At 38.8% G+C, this 16,174-nt stretch overlaps 1 protein-coding gene across 2 annotated transcripts in view; it reads left to right on the top strand.

Annotated features, from left to right (window-relative positions):
• The window catches only part of EPHA3 (EPH receptor A3), a 229,837-nt gene extending 214,034 nt beyond the window's left edge, over positions 1-15,803 (top strand). For both annotated transcript variants that reach the window (XM_075103532.1, XM_075103522.1), the window contains exons 16-17: positions 10,862-11,017; positions 12,468-15,803. In XM_075103532.1, the coding sequence (XP_074959633.1) occupies positions 10,862-11,017; positions 12,468-12,573 (262 nt within the window). In that variant the 3' untranslated portion in view covers positions 12,574-15,803. The remainder of the gene's footprint in view (positions 1-10,861; positions 11,018-12,467) is intronic.
• Positions 15,804-16,174: the final 371 nt, after the last annotated feature.

The following is a 16,174-nucleotide window of genomic DNA, read 5'->3' as shown; positions in this document are numbered from 1 at the left end:
CTTAAAAGCACATTGCTGGAGGTGCACAAGATATCCCTGTCCTCTGGTACGTTATTGTTAACCGACTTCAACTGAAGGATGTGCTTGATTGTGTGTCTGATTCCAGGCCATAGCCCAGGCACGTTTTATACTAATACCTCATAGAAATACAGACGAGGAGTCAAAGCCTTCAATTCTGTATCTCCTTTTCAGCTTTCTCTCCCATCTGGCCAATTCATATCATCTAATATTTTCTTGATACCCGAGGGGATGTTTTTACCCTTATTGTTCATCTCTTTGCAGACCATTCTACGTGCTTGTGAACCTTACGTCGACAAAAGCTTTTCGTAACCTCAGCACAACAGAAGTTTCGTTATACCTTTCATGGTGTTTGTTGCGCTTCATCTCTAATTCATGTGAAAATTCCTATCCCGTTCCTTGTAAAGTAGAGAGCATGGCTGATTTCTTTCTTGCCTGTCAAAATTAACTTTTTAATCAGGTGGCCACCTTGAGATCTTACTAACAAGACCAGCACCGTTTATGGACACCTGGGTGTTTTTTGTCCTTTTTAGGCTGCCTGGAGTTATCTAGCTCTGCTAAGGTCTGTAGGAACAGAACTCAGTACACAAAAAAAGGTACAAGTCATGCAGTTTTCTAAAGCACAACCTCATGATATTTTTATTTGAGTTATGTCTTGCTGTTCTTTCCTGTTTTCTGAGCAATATGTTCATTTTTATAACAGTCCCTAGGTTGTTTGGATATCTTTAGGGTGGAAGTGAGTTCATAGTTCTTCCAGTTTTGATCAGGTTCATTATTTTTCTTCTTGAGCTTATTATTTTTTATTCCACTGTGTATTCCTTCACATTTGTGAACATTTCATGCAGATACAAAGCAGATGGAAAGTTTTCTAAACTTGAGTAGGGGAAACAGAATCACTTCACCCACCTGCTCACCAGTTGGTGAGGCTGTGGTCTGAAAGGGCTTATTAGTTGTTGTTTCATTTGCGAGGGGAAAAAAAATGTAAGCCAAAAGTCACGCCAGTGGAAATATTTTGTATACAGTACAAATCTTAAATGGACGGATAACACTTCATTTTTTTATGTGTTTCTGTTTTTTGTTCACTTACTGATATTTCTGATTTTTTTTCCTTATTTATATTTCTGATGCTCATATTTTATATATATATGACGGCTTTCTAGAGTTACAGTGTATATTAATATTTTATGTGTATGAATCTTAGTCTTATACAGCCATTTGAAAAAAAATATATTAAATTTAGAAATATAAAGCATTTCTGTATCCCAAAGTGCATTAAGCTGTTGGAGGAGAGTGTAACCTTGAGGTATAAGGGCTCTGATACGGGCTACAGGCAACCCAAGAATTATGTCAGCTTTCCTATAGATGCTGTGTGTGTTCACATCTGTGATTGTAGGTACAACTAAAGTTACTTAGTCTTCGTGAACCTGCTATAAAACGAGAATAGCCAAGTTAATCTGCAGCCTCTGCCGAGAAAAAAAAACATTTGAAAAAAATTTGAAATATTTTTCTAATTCCAACACCTGATTTTTAGAAATTCTGAATTTCTGCCTGGTCTGTGATTGATTGCAAAATGGAGAAGGAATCCACACAGTAACATAAACTGCTTCTCTATTTGCTTTTGTTTCTATACAACTTTTTGGCAAGTGAATGTCAGTATCACATATTGCTGTTGTTGTTTCTTTATACCACAAACGTATATTTAGGAGAGGAGGAAAGAATTATATTGCAAGCAAGGGGAGAAAAACACTTCAGAATTCAGGATATCTCTTTATGTGGTCTGTAATTTTTTTTTTGTTATTCTAGCTGTATTAGTAGCTATATCTAAGTGCAAGAATTGCAAGAATTTGTCTCATATACCAAATGCAGAAAATAAACAGCTGATAGTCTTCCTTGTAAAAAGATCATTATTTTATGAGTTGCTCAGAGTTAACAGCTGACAGTTTTGTTAGTTTCTCTGGGTCTTCACAGAAAATGCTACTTAATTTGCATTGCAAATTGAGAGGAGGATCTCAGAGGAAGGAGATTTTAATGAGATATTTATCGTTCAGTATCATTATTATCAGTTCATATCTAGCCCAAGCATCTAATATGGAAAGTCATTATCACATCTTACTGCTTACGGGGAGTTCTGTAAAATTAGCTGGTGATTTTTGTCCACTTATTAACCAGACGGTGGTAGTGTGGTTTGAAACACATTTGTGAAGCATTTTTCAATTTGGAAATGCAGCTATCAAATATTTTGCAAAATCAGTTGGTCCTCATGTTATTTTGGAAAATGTCAAAACATCATCCATTTCAAAGGCAGCTGTCTTATTGGGACTTTTTTAGTTATTGTTTTGTTTAGCTAACTTTTCTGTCTCTCTGGAAATTTAAATTACCTTAGTCACAGGAAGATTAATTAGCAAGTTTGCCCCAAATCTTTGAAGATGAAGGTGTTACAGGCTAACCAGCAGTTGTTAATAGGATTCAGCATCTGTTTCTTCTGGCATGGAGCTACCTTTAGTATGAAATACATCGAAAAGAGTGAGCTTGTTCAGCAAAGACAGTAAATGACATTAAAGCCGTTTGATGTTCTAAACTTGCAAGGCTGGCTCTCTTGCACTTTGTAGACTCCTCACTCTGATCTCCAAGCACTGCTTGTAGCATCAGCCACCTGAACTGCTTTCCACTCAGTCTTTGGGTTTAAGACATTTTCAAAAGATTAAAAATCAGAATCTGAGTTCTCACATATAAGGCTTCTGAAGCAAACTTTTATTTTGTAATTTCAAGTACTCATTTTAGTCCACTAGTCTGCTCTGGATAACATAATAGATGTTGCATGTTGCAAAATGTGAAAAGTTATGTCTGCCTTTCATTGTCAGTTTGTTAAAGGATTTCTGAATAGATGTACAAAGTGAAAATAGTGATTCTAAATCAGGGAATCCAAATCAGATTTTTAAAGAAATGATGCTGCTTGCCAAAATGAAAAGACATTTAAAATTATATTTATGTTAATTTCAAAATGAAGACCATTATGCATGTTAACTTTTTAGGTCTGTGGAACTTAATAAAATGTAAGGTCAAATTTCTGTTTTCCAGAACCAGGTACCTTGTCAAGTTCAGTCAAGTTATTTTTGATTTACGATAATGACTATGCACTATCTTTGTGTTTATGAATGACAGTTAAGGTACATGGATAAAACCTCTGAAGACTTTATTGAAGGTTCTGGAACTGAAGTTTTTCCAAGTTCCAATTCTGCAATAGGGAAGCAGCACGCCTGACTATAGGAAATAAAAAAAAAACAAACCACAAATCTATGAACAGTTATGTGGATTTTTCTTTAATCCCCAAAATACATCTTTTTTAGTAATTCATGACACTATGTAACTCTACTGAAAAAGAAAAAGCATTGTTTCTGGGTTGTACCGCAGCATTGGAGGTAGATTAGGTTTCAGATTTCTTTTAGGCATTAGAAGTTCTCCACTTAAAATATGAGTTCTATCACTATTGTTATAGCTAAGGCTAGAAAAACAAGAAAGCCACTTATTTTCAGAAAAAGCATAGCTGAAATTCTTTCAATATAGTCCACGAAATTTAGGAGGTCAGGGTCAGTTACTCTTTCCAATGAAAATACGAAAGTATTTGAAAATATGTATGAATAATTCCTCGTATATTCTTTCATGTGTTAGTAAGTTGTTTACAGCCCTGTCCTGATTTTCTTGAATTTGATGTGTTGTTTGAATTATTCAGAGGAGTAATTTCCTTGAGCAGTTTTTGGGCAACCTGTTATTTGCAAGTAGTTGATTGCAAGTGTTCGCTGCTAAACATGTGCTTTGTTGGCTGTCATTGTGACACTCTCACTGGTGTCAAGAGTAATGTTTGCCCTCAAACGTCCAGAGGCGTCACCTGCAATTTAAAACTTGAAGTTTGCATCTCGCAAAGTTTGTTTCCACTTAAAATCTGATGATTCAGTGGAAACTCTCTAGTATGCTAGCTTGGTAGGATATTCCTGAAAATTAAACTCAATAGGAGCAGTGAACAGGACAAATAAAAAATTCAGACTGCTCCATTCATTATGCAGCATAATTGAAGCCCTGTTTTTATGGTAATATTTGCAATGAAACGCCTATTTGTGTTGGCTGAACATTTTGTTGAAGGGCTCCCTTTTTTTTTTTTTTTGCCATTCAGGTCAGAAGTCTTCAGATCCTTGACATATATTGCTGACCTGCTGTGATATTGCTTGTTTGCTTCTCCCTGTTAGGAACTTTCAGGCTGGAGGGCTGAAGGGAGGAGATTTCAGTTTTACTTAGAGCATTTCAGAGAGGGCTTACGCTTTGTGGTTGTCCAGGCATTAAAAACAGTTTGGCCAAACGCTGTGTAATGCAAGCCTACATGTGAATTTTTAGCCTCGTTCAAAACCCAGCAACAACATAATCCGTGTCCTAAAATGGACTGCTCTCTCTAAAAGAATTCAAGTAATGTAAGCCTACAGTGTTAGCTCTCTTTCTGAAGTCTGTTAAACATAAAATAGCGAATTTATGGAGAGGGGGAAAACTTAACTACAAATTATGACGAAAAATGGAAGATCACGGTAAATTATACTCCTTAGTATCTAATCATCGTTTGGGTTTTGCAGGGAATCCAGGAGTTAGGCTGAGGAGGTATTTAGGGACTTCAGTTAGTTAGCATGCTAGAGACAGAAAAGCCCTATTTTCACCTGACTTTTCCAGCAGTCATTAATACCATGCCTGAGGCAGACACGAATCAACCATTGTTCCTTCAAAGTTAAAAGTTGCTTGGGCTCACTATTAACTGAGACAATAAAACATCTATTTGCACTTTCACACCTCTAATTTGACTCTGCTGGTGAAACTCAGACAAGAATTCACAGCAGACTGAGTCGGGCACTGTATAATTTAAATCGTAATGCAGCCAGACCAGCGGGTGGCCTGAGCGTGAGCGTTTGCTGTTTACTGTGATTCCGAGGGATTTTGTTCTGCTGTTCTCAGCTTGATGTGCTGGGTTTACAACGTGAAGCCCTCATTAGCATTAATGGCAATTCTGAGCTGGAAATGCTCGAAAAAGAAACGGCACGGAGCCGTTGCCTGATGCCGTGAATGCTGTAGCAAACGTCTGTAGAAATTCATAGCACGGCCAAATGTGAGATATAAGGGCAAGTCAAACACAGCAAATGGTAGATGCAAAGAGCCAGAAAAGCATTTTAAAAGCTCTCTGAGGCATTTTTCTCTCCCTCTTCTAAAGAGCCTATAGACTGTCCTAACAATAATGACTGGTTGCCGTTAAGGGTCTGTCTCTGGGCCAGCTATGAATCCCAGGAAATGACCATGTGACATTACTTCTGCGGCTTAAAAGCACAGCTTAAGCTGTATTACGAGAAAAAGAAAACGTTTCAGCAACATGCTGGTATTCTTTTGCCTTCAGTGGTTTTGGTGGGGGGAAAAAGTAAATTGAGGAGCATTGATACACCCAGACATATAATTTATTACCCCACCAGGATGCTGAAAAGGTAAAAGCCTCTTGAATAGCATGTTCTGAGGGGCAGATAAAGGAGTAGGGAAGACTGGAGGACTGACCTATGGGGCAGTTGAACTTTTATTTGCCCATTGTCCTAGAGAAAGCTGTGGGAAGTTTTTTTTTTTGCCAACAGACAACATGGAACTAGAAAATAAGAAGTCCAGGGTGACATTTAGAGAGATGTTTCATTTTGCAGCAGGCCATCAGCCTCACCTGCATTCTTTTCCCTGTTTGTTATTTGTATTACCCCTCTTCATTTCTCCAGCTCTCTTTTGACTTCAAAGAGCAGTCACAATCTGCTTATTCTGAGAGCATACAACCGTGACATGAAGCCCCTTGGGAAAAGCAAATGTGCCACCCTAAGAGGTGAACTGTAGTTTTAGGGATTAAGTTACAAATTTTACTAAGGATACCTTAAAAATGGGCACGAAGAGGTGGAACTCCAAAGATTCTTATCTTTAAGGTCCAGGTGTAATCACGTAAACAGAATGACTCTACTTGGCGTGCCGTTTATTTACTAATCTCCTGTTGATACGTATGTATACCTATGATTCTACTTGCTGTAGAAGATAAAACTAAAATTTGCTTTCTATGCCAGCTGTTGTTTTTTGGTTTATTTTTCTCTTAAAATAGGAGATATCCTTCTTGTTAGACCTGAATTCTGTGCTTCAGCTTGCCATCATCATAAAGCACATAAGATTTGTTTTCAAACCAGGCCTGGCCCCCTCCTAGGGAGCAATTTCACTTTACAAAATCAGCTTATGATTACCTAAAATTTTCCCCAGGAAATTACTTTATGTTTTTAAAATGCTTTCCCCTTTAAAAGAAACTGACTGTGGAAGGGGAAGCCCAGATTTTAAAAAATGAAAGTTGGTTTTATTGTTTGGAGAAAGGGATGGAAAGAGAGAGGTTACTGCAATATGAAGTGTGGGATCTTGTGTGCACAACTCCTCTGTGTATTTGCAGAATACCACCCTTCATGTAGAAGAAGTGGCAGGACGTTTTCCTTTCATTTCTCTCGGTTCCTGGATTTTACAAGTTAATGTATCCCTTTCTCACCAGGCAGCAGCCGACTACAGACGAGATTTCCATGCCATATTGGGAAGGGTTCTAAAGATCTTTTCTGTGGTCTTTGTCATTACTACATGGTGCAGCAAAACTTTTCCTGTGTTGTGACAAAAAGCTGTGCTAATGATAACAAACTATACTCCCTGCTACTGCGGATGACTCAGGTTAATTCCAACTGTCAACCTAATGGGCACAACCAGAGAAAGCTTTCAGCAACACGTCCTTTTGTAACTGGCATCTCGCTGTTAAATTTGTCTCCCTAACTTGAGTCTTGCTGATTTTTTTCAGGGCACCACATGTCAGTAAATACAACTCCGTAGACAGACAAGCAGTCAGGATGAGCAGGGTAGAAAGTCTCTCCATGACTGTTGAAAGACAACACGATGGGGTATATCATAGATGGTCAAAGCAACAAAATAAAGAGAGGTTTTAGAAAGAGAAAAAAAAAAGAGGGGAGAAAAAAGAAAAGACAGAGGGAAACGTTCTATTTCACTTCCTCTGAGCAAACATGTAATTTCCATGATTTCTTTTTAATGACTTTCTTCTGAAGCTAGTAGGTACTGATTTATGAAAAGCTGTAAAAGATCAGGTGGAACCCTGCAGGACATCGTTTACAGCTGCATGGATTGCAACCCATCTAATTTGTCTAGTAAAGTGTGAGCTCATGGCGCACATCACCCAGACCATAAATTTCACGTTCAGACCTTCTGGCTAGGGGCTGGGTCATGGGGGAGAAAAACTGCCGATGTGTGCAGATGCTCTGAAAGCCCAGCTTTCCCTTGGTGCATGCGAGGAGACATCACAGACTCTTCACAGTGAGACAAATTCCTGTTCATTGATAAACTGTCCAGATGTCCTCTCTGAGGAGGAAAGTAACTAATTCTTGTTTGGAATCCTACAAGGAGAAAAATGATACTTTACAGCGCTGGTTATTCCGAGGTCACTTGCATTAAAATTAGGTCATATTTTTTTGTCCTGATGATACTTTGATCCAAGTAATAAACATAAAAGCTCTTTTGGGCCACTCTAATTCCTAATCCTAGAGACCTGTTCTATTTCAACTTGTTTATACTTTTTTTTTCATTAGTGATTCTTGAGTCAGGTCATGTTTGATTAGATTTAAGTTGAAAGGACATACTAGGCTGGAAAAAAAAAATCTCCGTGCTTTATCACTAAGGACACTTCATAAATACTCTTAATAAATGTCTTGGGATTCCAGACACTATACCCAGAAAACTATAAATAAAAAGCGTTCGCTTTTCATGGGACAAACAGTAGTGAGGGAGATGCAGGCTGTACAGCTACCAAATAAAAATATTTTTGGGCCTGATTATCTAACTTCAGCCTTTAACTAAAGAGTGTTTAAAGCTGTATATCACATAGGTGCTGAAGATCTGGTTTTAGCATGAAAACAGTAACCTGAAGTGTGCTGTATCTTCTGTCCTCAGCTCAGTCTTTGAGTTGGTGTGGCCATGCTGTGCTTTCCCTTCTTTACTGTTTTGGGGGCAGAGCAGGTTTCTGGTGTCTTCTGTTGCTTTCCTTTCTGTCTATGGCTGTTCCCAGGATCTGAGGTCCATAGTTGGTGCCAGTGATCAGGGTCATTTGCAGCAGCTCCTGGTCCTGGCCGGGCTCCAGAGGGGAGGTAGTCAGGCAAAAGGTGCCTGATCAGGAACCTCACCGCTCTGAGACCTGGTGAAAATGGATGGTGAATATGCAGCGGTGTTATGTCCATTTATGGTTTTGAAATTAAGATTTTCAAGCATCTAATGAGCTATTAAATTATGGCCTGCAATCCTGAAAGGGAAGAAGCTATTAAAATAATTTCCTGAGCCTGAAAGAAATCAGCTGTTTGATAACAATTGGCAAAATGTCAGAAGTAAAAGGTGCTGCTTAATACATAGAAAATACCAAGAGTTATTGTTTAGTAAAGCTATATTGTTCTTTTTTTCAAAGGTAAAAGGTAAAAGTCAGTATAATTTATGTGGTATCTCCTGATTCCAGTGCAAGTCAGATGTACTGCAAGGGTATGTTATTGCAGTGCTGCTGATCTTGATGAAACTTAATAAATACTTGTATTGGGATTGAGAAGTTTTGTTTGGATTTTCTAGGCTGCTTATTCACTGGTATTTAGACACTTTGGTTTTTCTGGTGCCTTTACAATCTCCCCCTTTGTGTTTTTTCCAGTGCTCAGAGATGGCTTGGGGTTGGGGTGAAGAGGGTGTTTGACAATCCAGATCAGTTCTCCAGCACCAGCAACTGTGACCTACCCATTACACTGCGCAACCAGTTCCTTTAAATTACGGCGTTAGTCTAACCACCCCTCATTTTCACTACTTTCCAGTGACAAAAGTCACTTCAGACGGATTCAGCTGTAGTAGTCAGACTCCTGTGCAGGCGATGTTTCACTAGAGCCATGGGGAAAAAGAATTATGGGGCAGAAAATAGACTGTAAAGTTTCTGTGCAACTGCTTTGCACATCCTCTATTTCAGTCTCCCATGCTCATGAGTAGAACCATCACAGTAGCACAGCTAAGTGCATGCTTAGCTTTAAGCCTGAGATAGACATCTATAAGGTACTTCACTTGAAATCGAGCATGTATGTTTCTGAGTGGGGGCTAAAAAGCTGTCCAGTATGGGCATGTTTGTCAGTGGAGACAAAAATGCAGAAATAGAGTTGATGTCTCTAATAACATCTGACTAGTCAAGGAAGTCATTTTTGTACTAATTAGCACTGAGAGAGAAGGGTAGCTAGAATTATTAAGACAGCTTGTCAGTAGAAGTAAATTACTGATCATATTGCTATTCAGGGGCTTCTCACACCTCTTAGAAAAAAATAGCAAGTCAGTGAGGAGGAACAGCCGAGAGTAGGTTCACCCTCAGAGAGCTGGGTGTCTTCCCCAAGCTGTTTGCCTGGAAGACCTGTTACCAAGAGGACAAACCCCCTGCCTGGAAATGTATGTGTCTGTCCATGGACTGCAGCAGTAGGCCAGAAAGCTAGCTGGGCCTATATGGGGTATTTTTAGATGGCTAAAATGAGGTGCGGTAGAGGCTAACTCTAGCGACTTCATGGGGAAGGGCTGGCATTTATGTTTAGTCTTGATGCTCTCAAATAAGAAGTTACAATATGCTCACAAGACCGTGAAAAGAAGAGTATTCATACCAAACAGAACTGAATGTCTGGATCAATATGGGAGCAGCCATTTTTGCTATTTGCAATATGCAAAGTGCAGGATCAGCTGCAATATATTCCTCCTTGATAAAAAAATTATACATTTAATCATTATTTTGAGAAGGATATCTTTTTTTCTCAATAGATTGTAGGTAGACTTATGCAGATGGAAAAAGGTTTAAATGAGCAAAGAACCATGGACATATATTGTTTGATTCATTGTGTTGGTTTTGTTTGTTTCTTACTGGTTTCTTCATTGTTTTCTAAGTAGAGAACTTGGACGCAAGTCATGTCAGTTCAGCATCCTTCATGAGCACCAAGTTAATTTCAAAGGCAGGAGATGATTCTGTTCTCACTTCTGAATTATTTGTACAATATCCTTATGGAAGTTTCAGCCTTAGAGTGAGCATCGATTTTTAAACTGGACATGGCAATTGCATTTTACATTTGGCTAAGTGTGTTTAATAACAAATTTCCTATTTCTGCCTCTGCACTGCCGAATGCAAGCCTCATGCAGTTACATTTGTCTCACATTTGATTATCATTTGATTTTTAGACTTGATACAATTTGTTGTTATTATATTTATATTACATTTATATTGTCTTATTGTTTGTGCTTCTTACTTAGTAGCAGCATTTGGGATTTGTCAGTGGGCTGCAATACTCTGAATATTTGATACGTGTGAATTCTACCAACATGCTCAACTTGGAGTCTAAAGTGTGCATCGTTTGTGTGTTGTTTTGGATGAGATGAATCACATAAATATAATCTAAATTAGGCTTGTCTTTGCTAACGCTTCACACGTTAAATTGTAAAGTAACAATACGCTTCATGAATTGGTGATGCTTCAGTGATATAAATGTGGGCATGGGAAGCTGGCACTCTTAAGCAAGATGATTATGCAGCATTCGCCAGAGCTGCCAGCATGGGTACATGTGATGGCCCCAGCAGCAGATAAATTCCACAGATGAACAGAAAAGCCACATCTAGCCTGGAAGCTCCTGCTGATGCCAGCGCTAAGTTTAGACACAAAATTAATCCATACATAACCCTGCTCCCTAACTTTCATCACATCCTTTTTTTATTTCAGGCCATCAAATCTTCTCCTGGACCAAAGCAACATTGACATTTCAGCCTTCCGCACGACAGGTGATTGGCTCAATGGTTTTCGGACAGGACAGTGCAAAGACATTTTCACGGGCGTGGAGTACAGTTCCTGTGATACGATAGCCAAGATTTCTACAGAGTAAGTATGAATTGACTATGGCTCTTCATCATTGGTTGTGGCTGGAGGTACAAGTTTAAACATTAGCATGAGTAGCATTTTGATGTAGAGTTTCCAGTTTTTAGGTAAAATATTCTTACATTTAAAGATACAAATGTAAATTATTGTTGTAGTTGCAATACACATGCAGGAAACCTAGCTGCTCTGGTGATTGCGTGAAGGCCACAGTCCCGTAGCTTTTTCTTACTGAAGCCGGGGAAATTCCCAATTTCTTCTGATACAGTACCACTGTGCATTACCTCGTACCCCAGCATCACTTTCTTTCACTCGCAGTTTAGGAGTTTCCATGTTGATTTTTATATTCTGCCTTTCATATGGGTGTTTCCCCACAGTTGGCACGTGTGCCAATGTTTTCCTTTATTGCCGATCCCATGTTCCATCAAACCAGGTGAGACAGAGGAAACACTATGTAGCTATTTTCCTCCTACATGGTCATAATTATTCAGGGGATGAACTCCCTCCTGCCTCTGGTTTTGACATTTAAATACATTAAACTTCTAAGTTTACTACTTGCAAGTTTATTACATTTAAATGCGATCTGTCTTTGTTCTTGTGATAAGGAAAAGTAGGATAATGTTCCCTCTGCACCTGAAAAGGCATCAAGTACAGTTATGAACTTACTGTCAAAGGAAATCTCGACTCCCTGCTGGGCTAGCCGGATACATGACAAGTTATGAAGGAGTAAGCAGCAGCTGCAGTACCGACAATTAAACACATCAGTGCTGTTAATTAGTGTATTATTGCAACTATAAAAAGGCTGCTAATAGCTTTTTGTAACAACTGCCCTTTGGGGACAGTGCAGAAATCCTCTAGGAATGCCCAATTTCCTGTGAGCCTGTGTTAACCCTTCACAAGTGTTAAACCCCTTCTGTGTTGCACAAGGAACAAAGAGACTGGATGGCCTGGAGAAAGGAGAGGTGAAAAACAGGGTAGATGCTGGAAGCTTGGCCACGTAGCCATTAATCTCAGTGCTGATAATAGAGTTAAGATGACCATTCAGAGGGCTCAGCACATAACAGTCAGAAGTCAGCCCTGCTCAGGAAGAGCGATCAGGCTGTCAGGGGGATGGAGGTGGTAGAGAGGCTCAACATCGTAGATGGCCCAGAGGTGAACCCCTTGCCACTAAGTCCCAATGCATGTACCACTGGAGACCACTGTTTTATTGTCTTTTCTTCCAGGTAAGCAAACACAACAAGGCTAAATGAGTTTTTACTCTTTTTTTGAAGCCTCCTCCTGTTTTCATACAGTGGCTTTCAGTATTTTTCATACCAGGGTTTGTGATTCAGCAGTATTGCCATACCTGGAGGCTCCTCCAATGCAGGAGCGAGTTGATTTCTGTTTGCTCAGATCAGCCCTAGGAAACACAGAGACAGTATGCTCACTCACCTGGTGCATCTTCTCTTTTTTCCAGTGACATGAAGAAAGTCGGCGTTACAGTTGTGGGGCCTCAAAAGAAGATTGTTAGCAGTATCAAAGCTGTAGAAACTCATACAAAGAACAGCCCTGTTCCTGTGTAAAGTACCAAAATGATGTTGCTCAGGAGAGAAAAAAAGTTGCATCGCAGGGCAAAAGTGATGGCTGATAAACAGCAGAATTTAAAGAAGTTCTTTGCAACAGCTTTGGAAATATAATGGTTGAAATTTCAAACCCACTAAGACACTCAAATATTGAGTATAAATGCCTTAAAAATAGGAGTGAACTTGTTTTCTATCTGTTAATCCGAAAGGGTGGGTGCTCTTGACTGACTGTTAATGCAGATAGTAAGTTTCAAAAGAAAAAATATGTAAAAAATCCTTCCAAGTAAAAACCAGTGATACTAAAACCTAGAGCCATTTGAATATTAAGTGACTGAATAACACGAAAAACCCATGGACGTAAAAGCTGTGTATTTGATCTATACAGCAAAGAAGAAGAAAGAAAGACTTGCAGTATTTTTATACAGAAGAGATCTGTAACAGGTATTTTATTTCTTTAAAAGCAAGGAAAATAGAGGACTATACCTCACTACCTGTCTGGCCATATTTCCTATAACGTCATTGTAACATGCTATTTCAACTTCAGAAAGGAACACAGAAATAAATTTTGTAGTGACTTTGAGTTAGTTGACAAAAGATTTTCACCATTATCTTAGCTTCCCTAATTGTGTTCATTTAAATAGAAACAAGTCTTAATTTTTAAGACTTATTTATTTCCTTTGGTTTTTTTCCATTATTGTTTGTATTTATGCTTAAATACCTTAACCTGGCTGTATTATTGCCAAGTGCCAAATGTTATCAAAACTTCATTGGTTCAACCTGAGAAATCGTCTGAGGGTTAATTAGTAGGTTTTTTTAATATTCATAACATCATATATGAAATGCAGAAGGAAAGAAAGATGGTCTTTTTTCCAGCTCTGACACTAGAAAAAGCATCTGGACTTGTTGAGATTCTTTCCATTTGCTGTGAGTGGTATTTTAGCCCTGGCTTGAGTTCTGGCAGAGTTGTGTGCGTATCGATCTCTAGGCTAAGTGTCTGGCCCAGTCAGGTGCACACATCTCATTTACTTCCCAAAGGCCTGCTTCCCTGTCAAAATGAGGACCCCTGTTTCCGGGTGGTGTTCTGGTAGGAGATTTGCCTGGCAAATACTAAAAAGAGTCAGGGTTGCATCCTCTCTTAACTGAGGATGCTTTTGGAGTTCCCTGAGGAGTGGTCCATTTCTGGCTTCCATCTGGCAGGCTCTGGTCCCTAACACTGGGAACCGGGAGGTGTACTACCATGTGGGCAGCTGCTAGTAGTTATGCTGAGGTGGTGACTTGCAGCCAAGGATAAGTGGATATTTTGAAAGGATGATGTATGCTTGTGAAATTGGACTTTGGTATGTAATTTTACCTAAGTCTGGACTAGAAGACATCTGTCCAGGTGCTGCCATCCTGCAGGAGCCTTGCTTTTTGGCACAGGTTCCTTTAGGCACCTGTTCCTTTAAGAAAAGCAGAAAGGAGCCTATCTTTAGAACACTCACATTTCCTGGTGGAAAAAGGAGCCTGGAAGGTGGGATTCGAGGGCCCTCCCTCATCTTCAGCATCTTTCCAATAGCCAGCTCTTAAGCTGCTGTTGTTCCCAGCTTCCCAGAGCTGTTCTGACTGACTCTTTACTTTGAAAACAAGTGGTCTAAATCATAGTGTGAGGCACTTCTTGTGCTGTGTACAGGTGAGCTTCTTAACACTCTAGATGTGAGGCCAGGCATGCAGATGTCAGGCTTTGGGCACTAGTGGAAACCACTCAGATTCCCGATCTGCCATGCTGGAACCTAAACCTGATTCTGATGAATGACACTGAGTCCCTGGAAGTCCAAGACTGGGTGAGAGACAGATGACTATATGGGATGCCACATTTCACTGTGCATGCAAAAGCAAACAACTAGTGCTTTCTTTGTAGTATTAGCTTGGTTTTTGAAGCTCCTTGTAACATAGGTCATATAAGTAAGAGAAGAATCAGTTCCTAGGCTTTGTGTGGCTGAATCAGCTTCTAAATAGTTCTTCATGGGCCCGGGACTTATAAAATGTAGAGCTACAACATTTATCACACATTGCTAAATAGAAGCAGAATTAGAAACTTTTTAATGAGAGCCAGCAGTGAGCATGCTGTAAAAGACTGGATCTGAAACACACTCACAGGATAGTAATTAATAATATTTTCTGAAGGAAAAATGAATGGGTTTTAAAGTGAGCTGAAATAAAAAAGGAAAAATGGAAGAAAATTCAAGTAAAGCACTTAAGATGTAAACACTTATCTGCTACAATCTATCATGAAATGCAGCATGCTGAGTAGAAAGGCTGTATTTTCTGTTGCTTAGTTCATTCAGAATCTTTCTTTTCTTCAGTTTGAGATTGCTTGAAATCAGATACTGTTAGGGAATTTAAGCTACCAAAATCCATTTGCAGACATTGTTTGTGTGGGTATGACTTTTTATAACATATTCCTCGTGACGTTTCTCTTCAGCTTCATTCTGCTGCTGGAGAGGGGGCTGGGGTGGGGGAGGACATCCATGAAATGCTTCCAAAAACACAGAACCAGTTCTTAGATTTTTAGATGATGACTGAAAACTTCTCACCAACCCCCTTCAATTTTCTCAAAATATCATGTCATGTTCCTTGCCAGCTGTTTGAGCATGCTCAGCATAGAAGATTAAATGTCACTGATGCTTGGGGAAAAAAGGCAACTCAATTTTGCTTTTCTTTACTCTCAGGAATAGAGAGTTTTAAAATACATTTAGTTTTCTCTCCCTGTCGAAAGTTGATTTGTACTGTAAGTGGCCTCTGTTGCAAGCATCCTATACTCCCTGTCCCTGTGTACATATGTATACATAGCAGTGTACAATTCTTCATTGTGGAGTAGAGATACTAGAATTTGTGTGGCCATCTTCCTGTACAGGACTTGCATCGGTTATTGACATCAAGCGAAATGCAACTACTCATGAAATGACATGCCGTATTATTGGTTTTGTATCTTTAAATATAGTTTCCATTTTATTTATTTCTGTTAACATATCTAGTTTTGTGCTGTTACTTAGCATTCAATAGGCAATGTATAGACGTGATTTGATTGGCGATATGTATTTACGTTAACTTGTATTTCAAAGCATTACTTACTCATTTAGATTATATATTGTGCAATTGTAGATGGCCTCTTACTAATGTAAAATGATTTGTAGTGGAAACATTTATATTTTTATAATAAACATAATGAAAGTATTTTTTACATACTGGAATACTGAGGTGATTGCTTGGAGGACAAAGTAAATTTATTTGATTAGAAAAGTGTGATAAAATTGTAATTAAATATGGATAAATTCTGAGTGTTAAAGCATGGGTTCAGAGTGAAAGCTAGATATTACCTATATTATCTATTAAAAGAAACAAGTAGTGCAGGTTTTACCTAGGTAGACCTACCATTTGTGCTAAACTGACTTCTATCAGTCAAAGACTTTATTTTCTCCATGGATTCAAGAAAACATTGTCTACTACAGCCTGCCTATGGGATTTTGAAAAAGCTGTCATTTATTTCAGTTGTGTCAAGTTTTTCCAAACTTTTGATTTATTTTCCTCCCTTGCCAGTGGACCTCTTTTTATCTTATTACTA

The sequence above is a fragment of the Phalacrocorax aristotelis genome, chromosome 1, assembly GCF_949628215.1.
Source record: "Phalacrocorax aristotelis chromosome 1, bGulAri2.1, whole genome shotgun sequence".
Classification (NCBI taxonomy): domain Eukaryota; kingdom Metazoa; phylum Chordata; class Aves; order Suliformes; family Phalacrocoracidae; genus Phalacrocorax; species Phalacrocorax aristotelis.
Note: the sequence above shows the minus strand (reverse complement) of the source record. Positions and strands in the feature narration are given on the sequence as shown.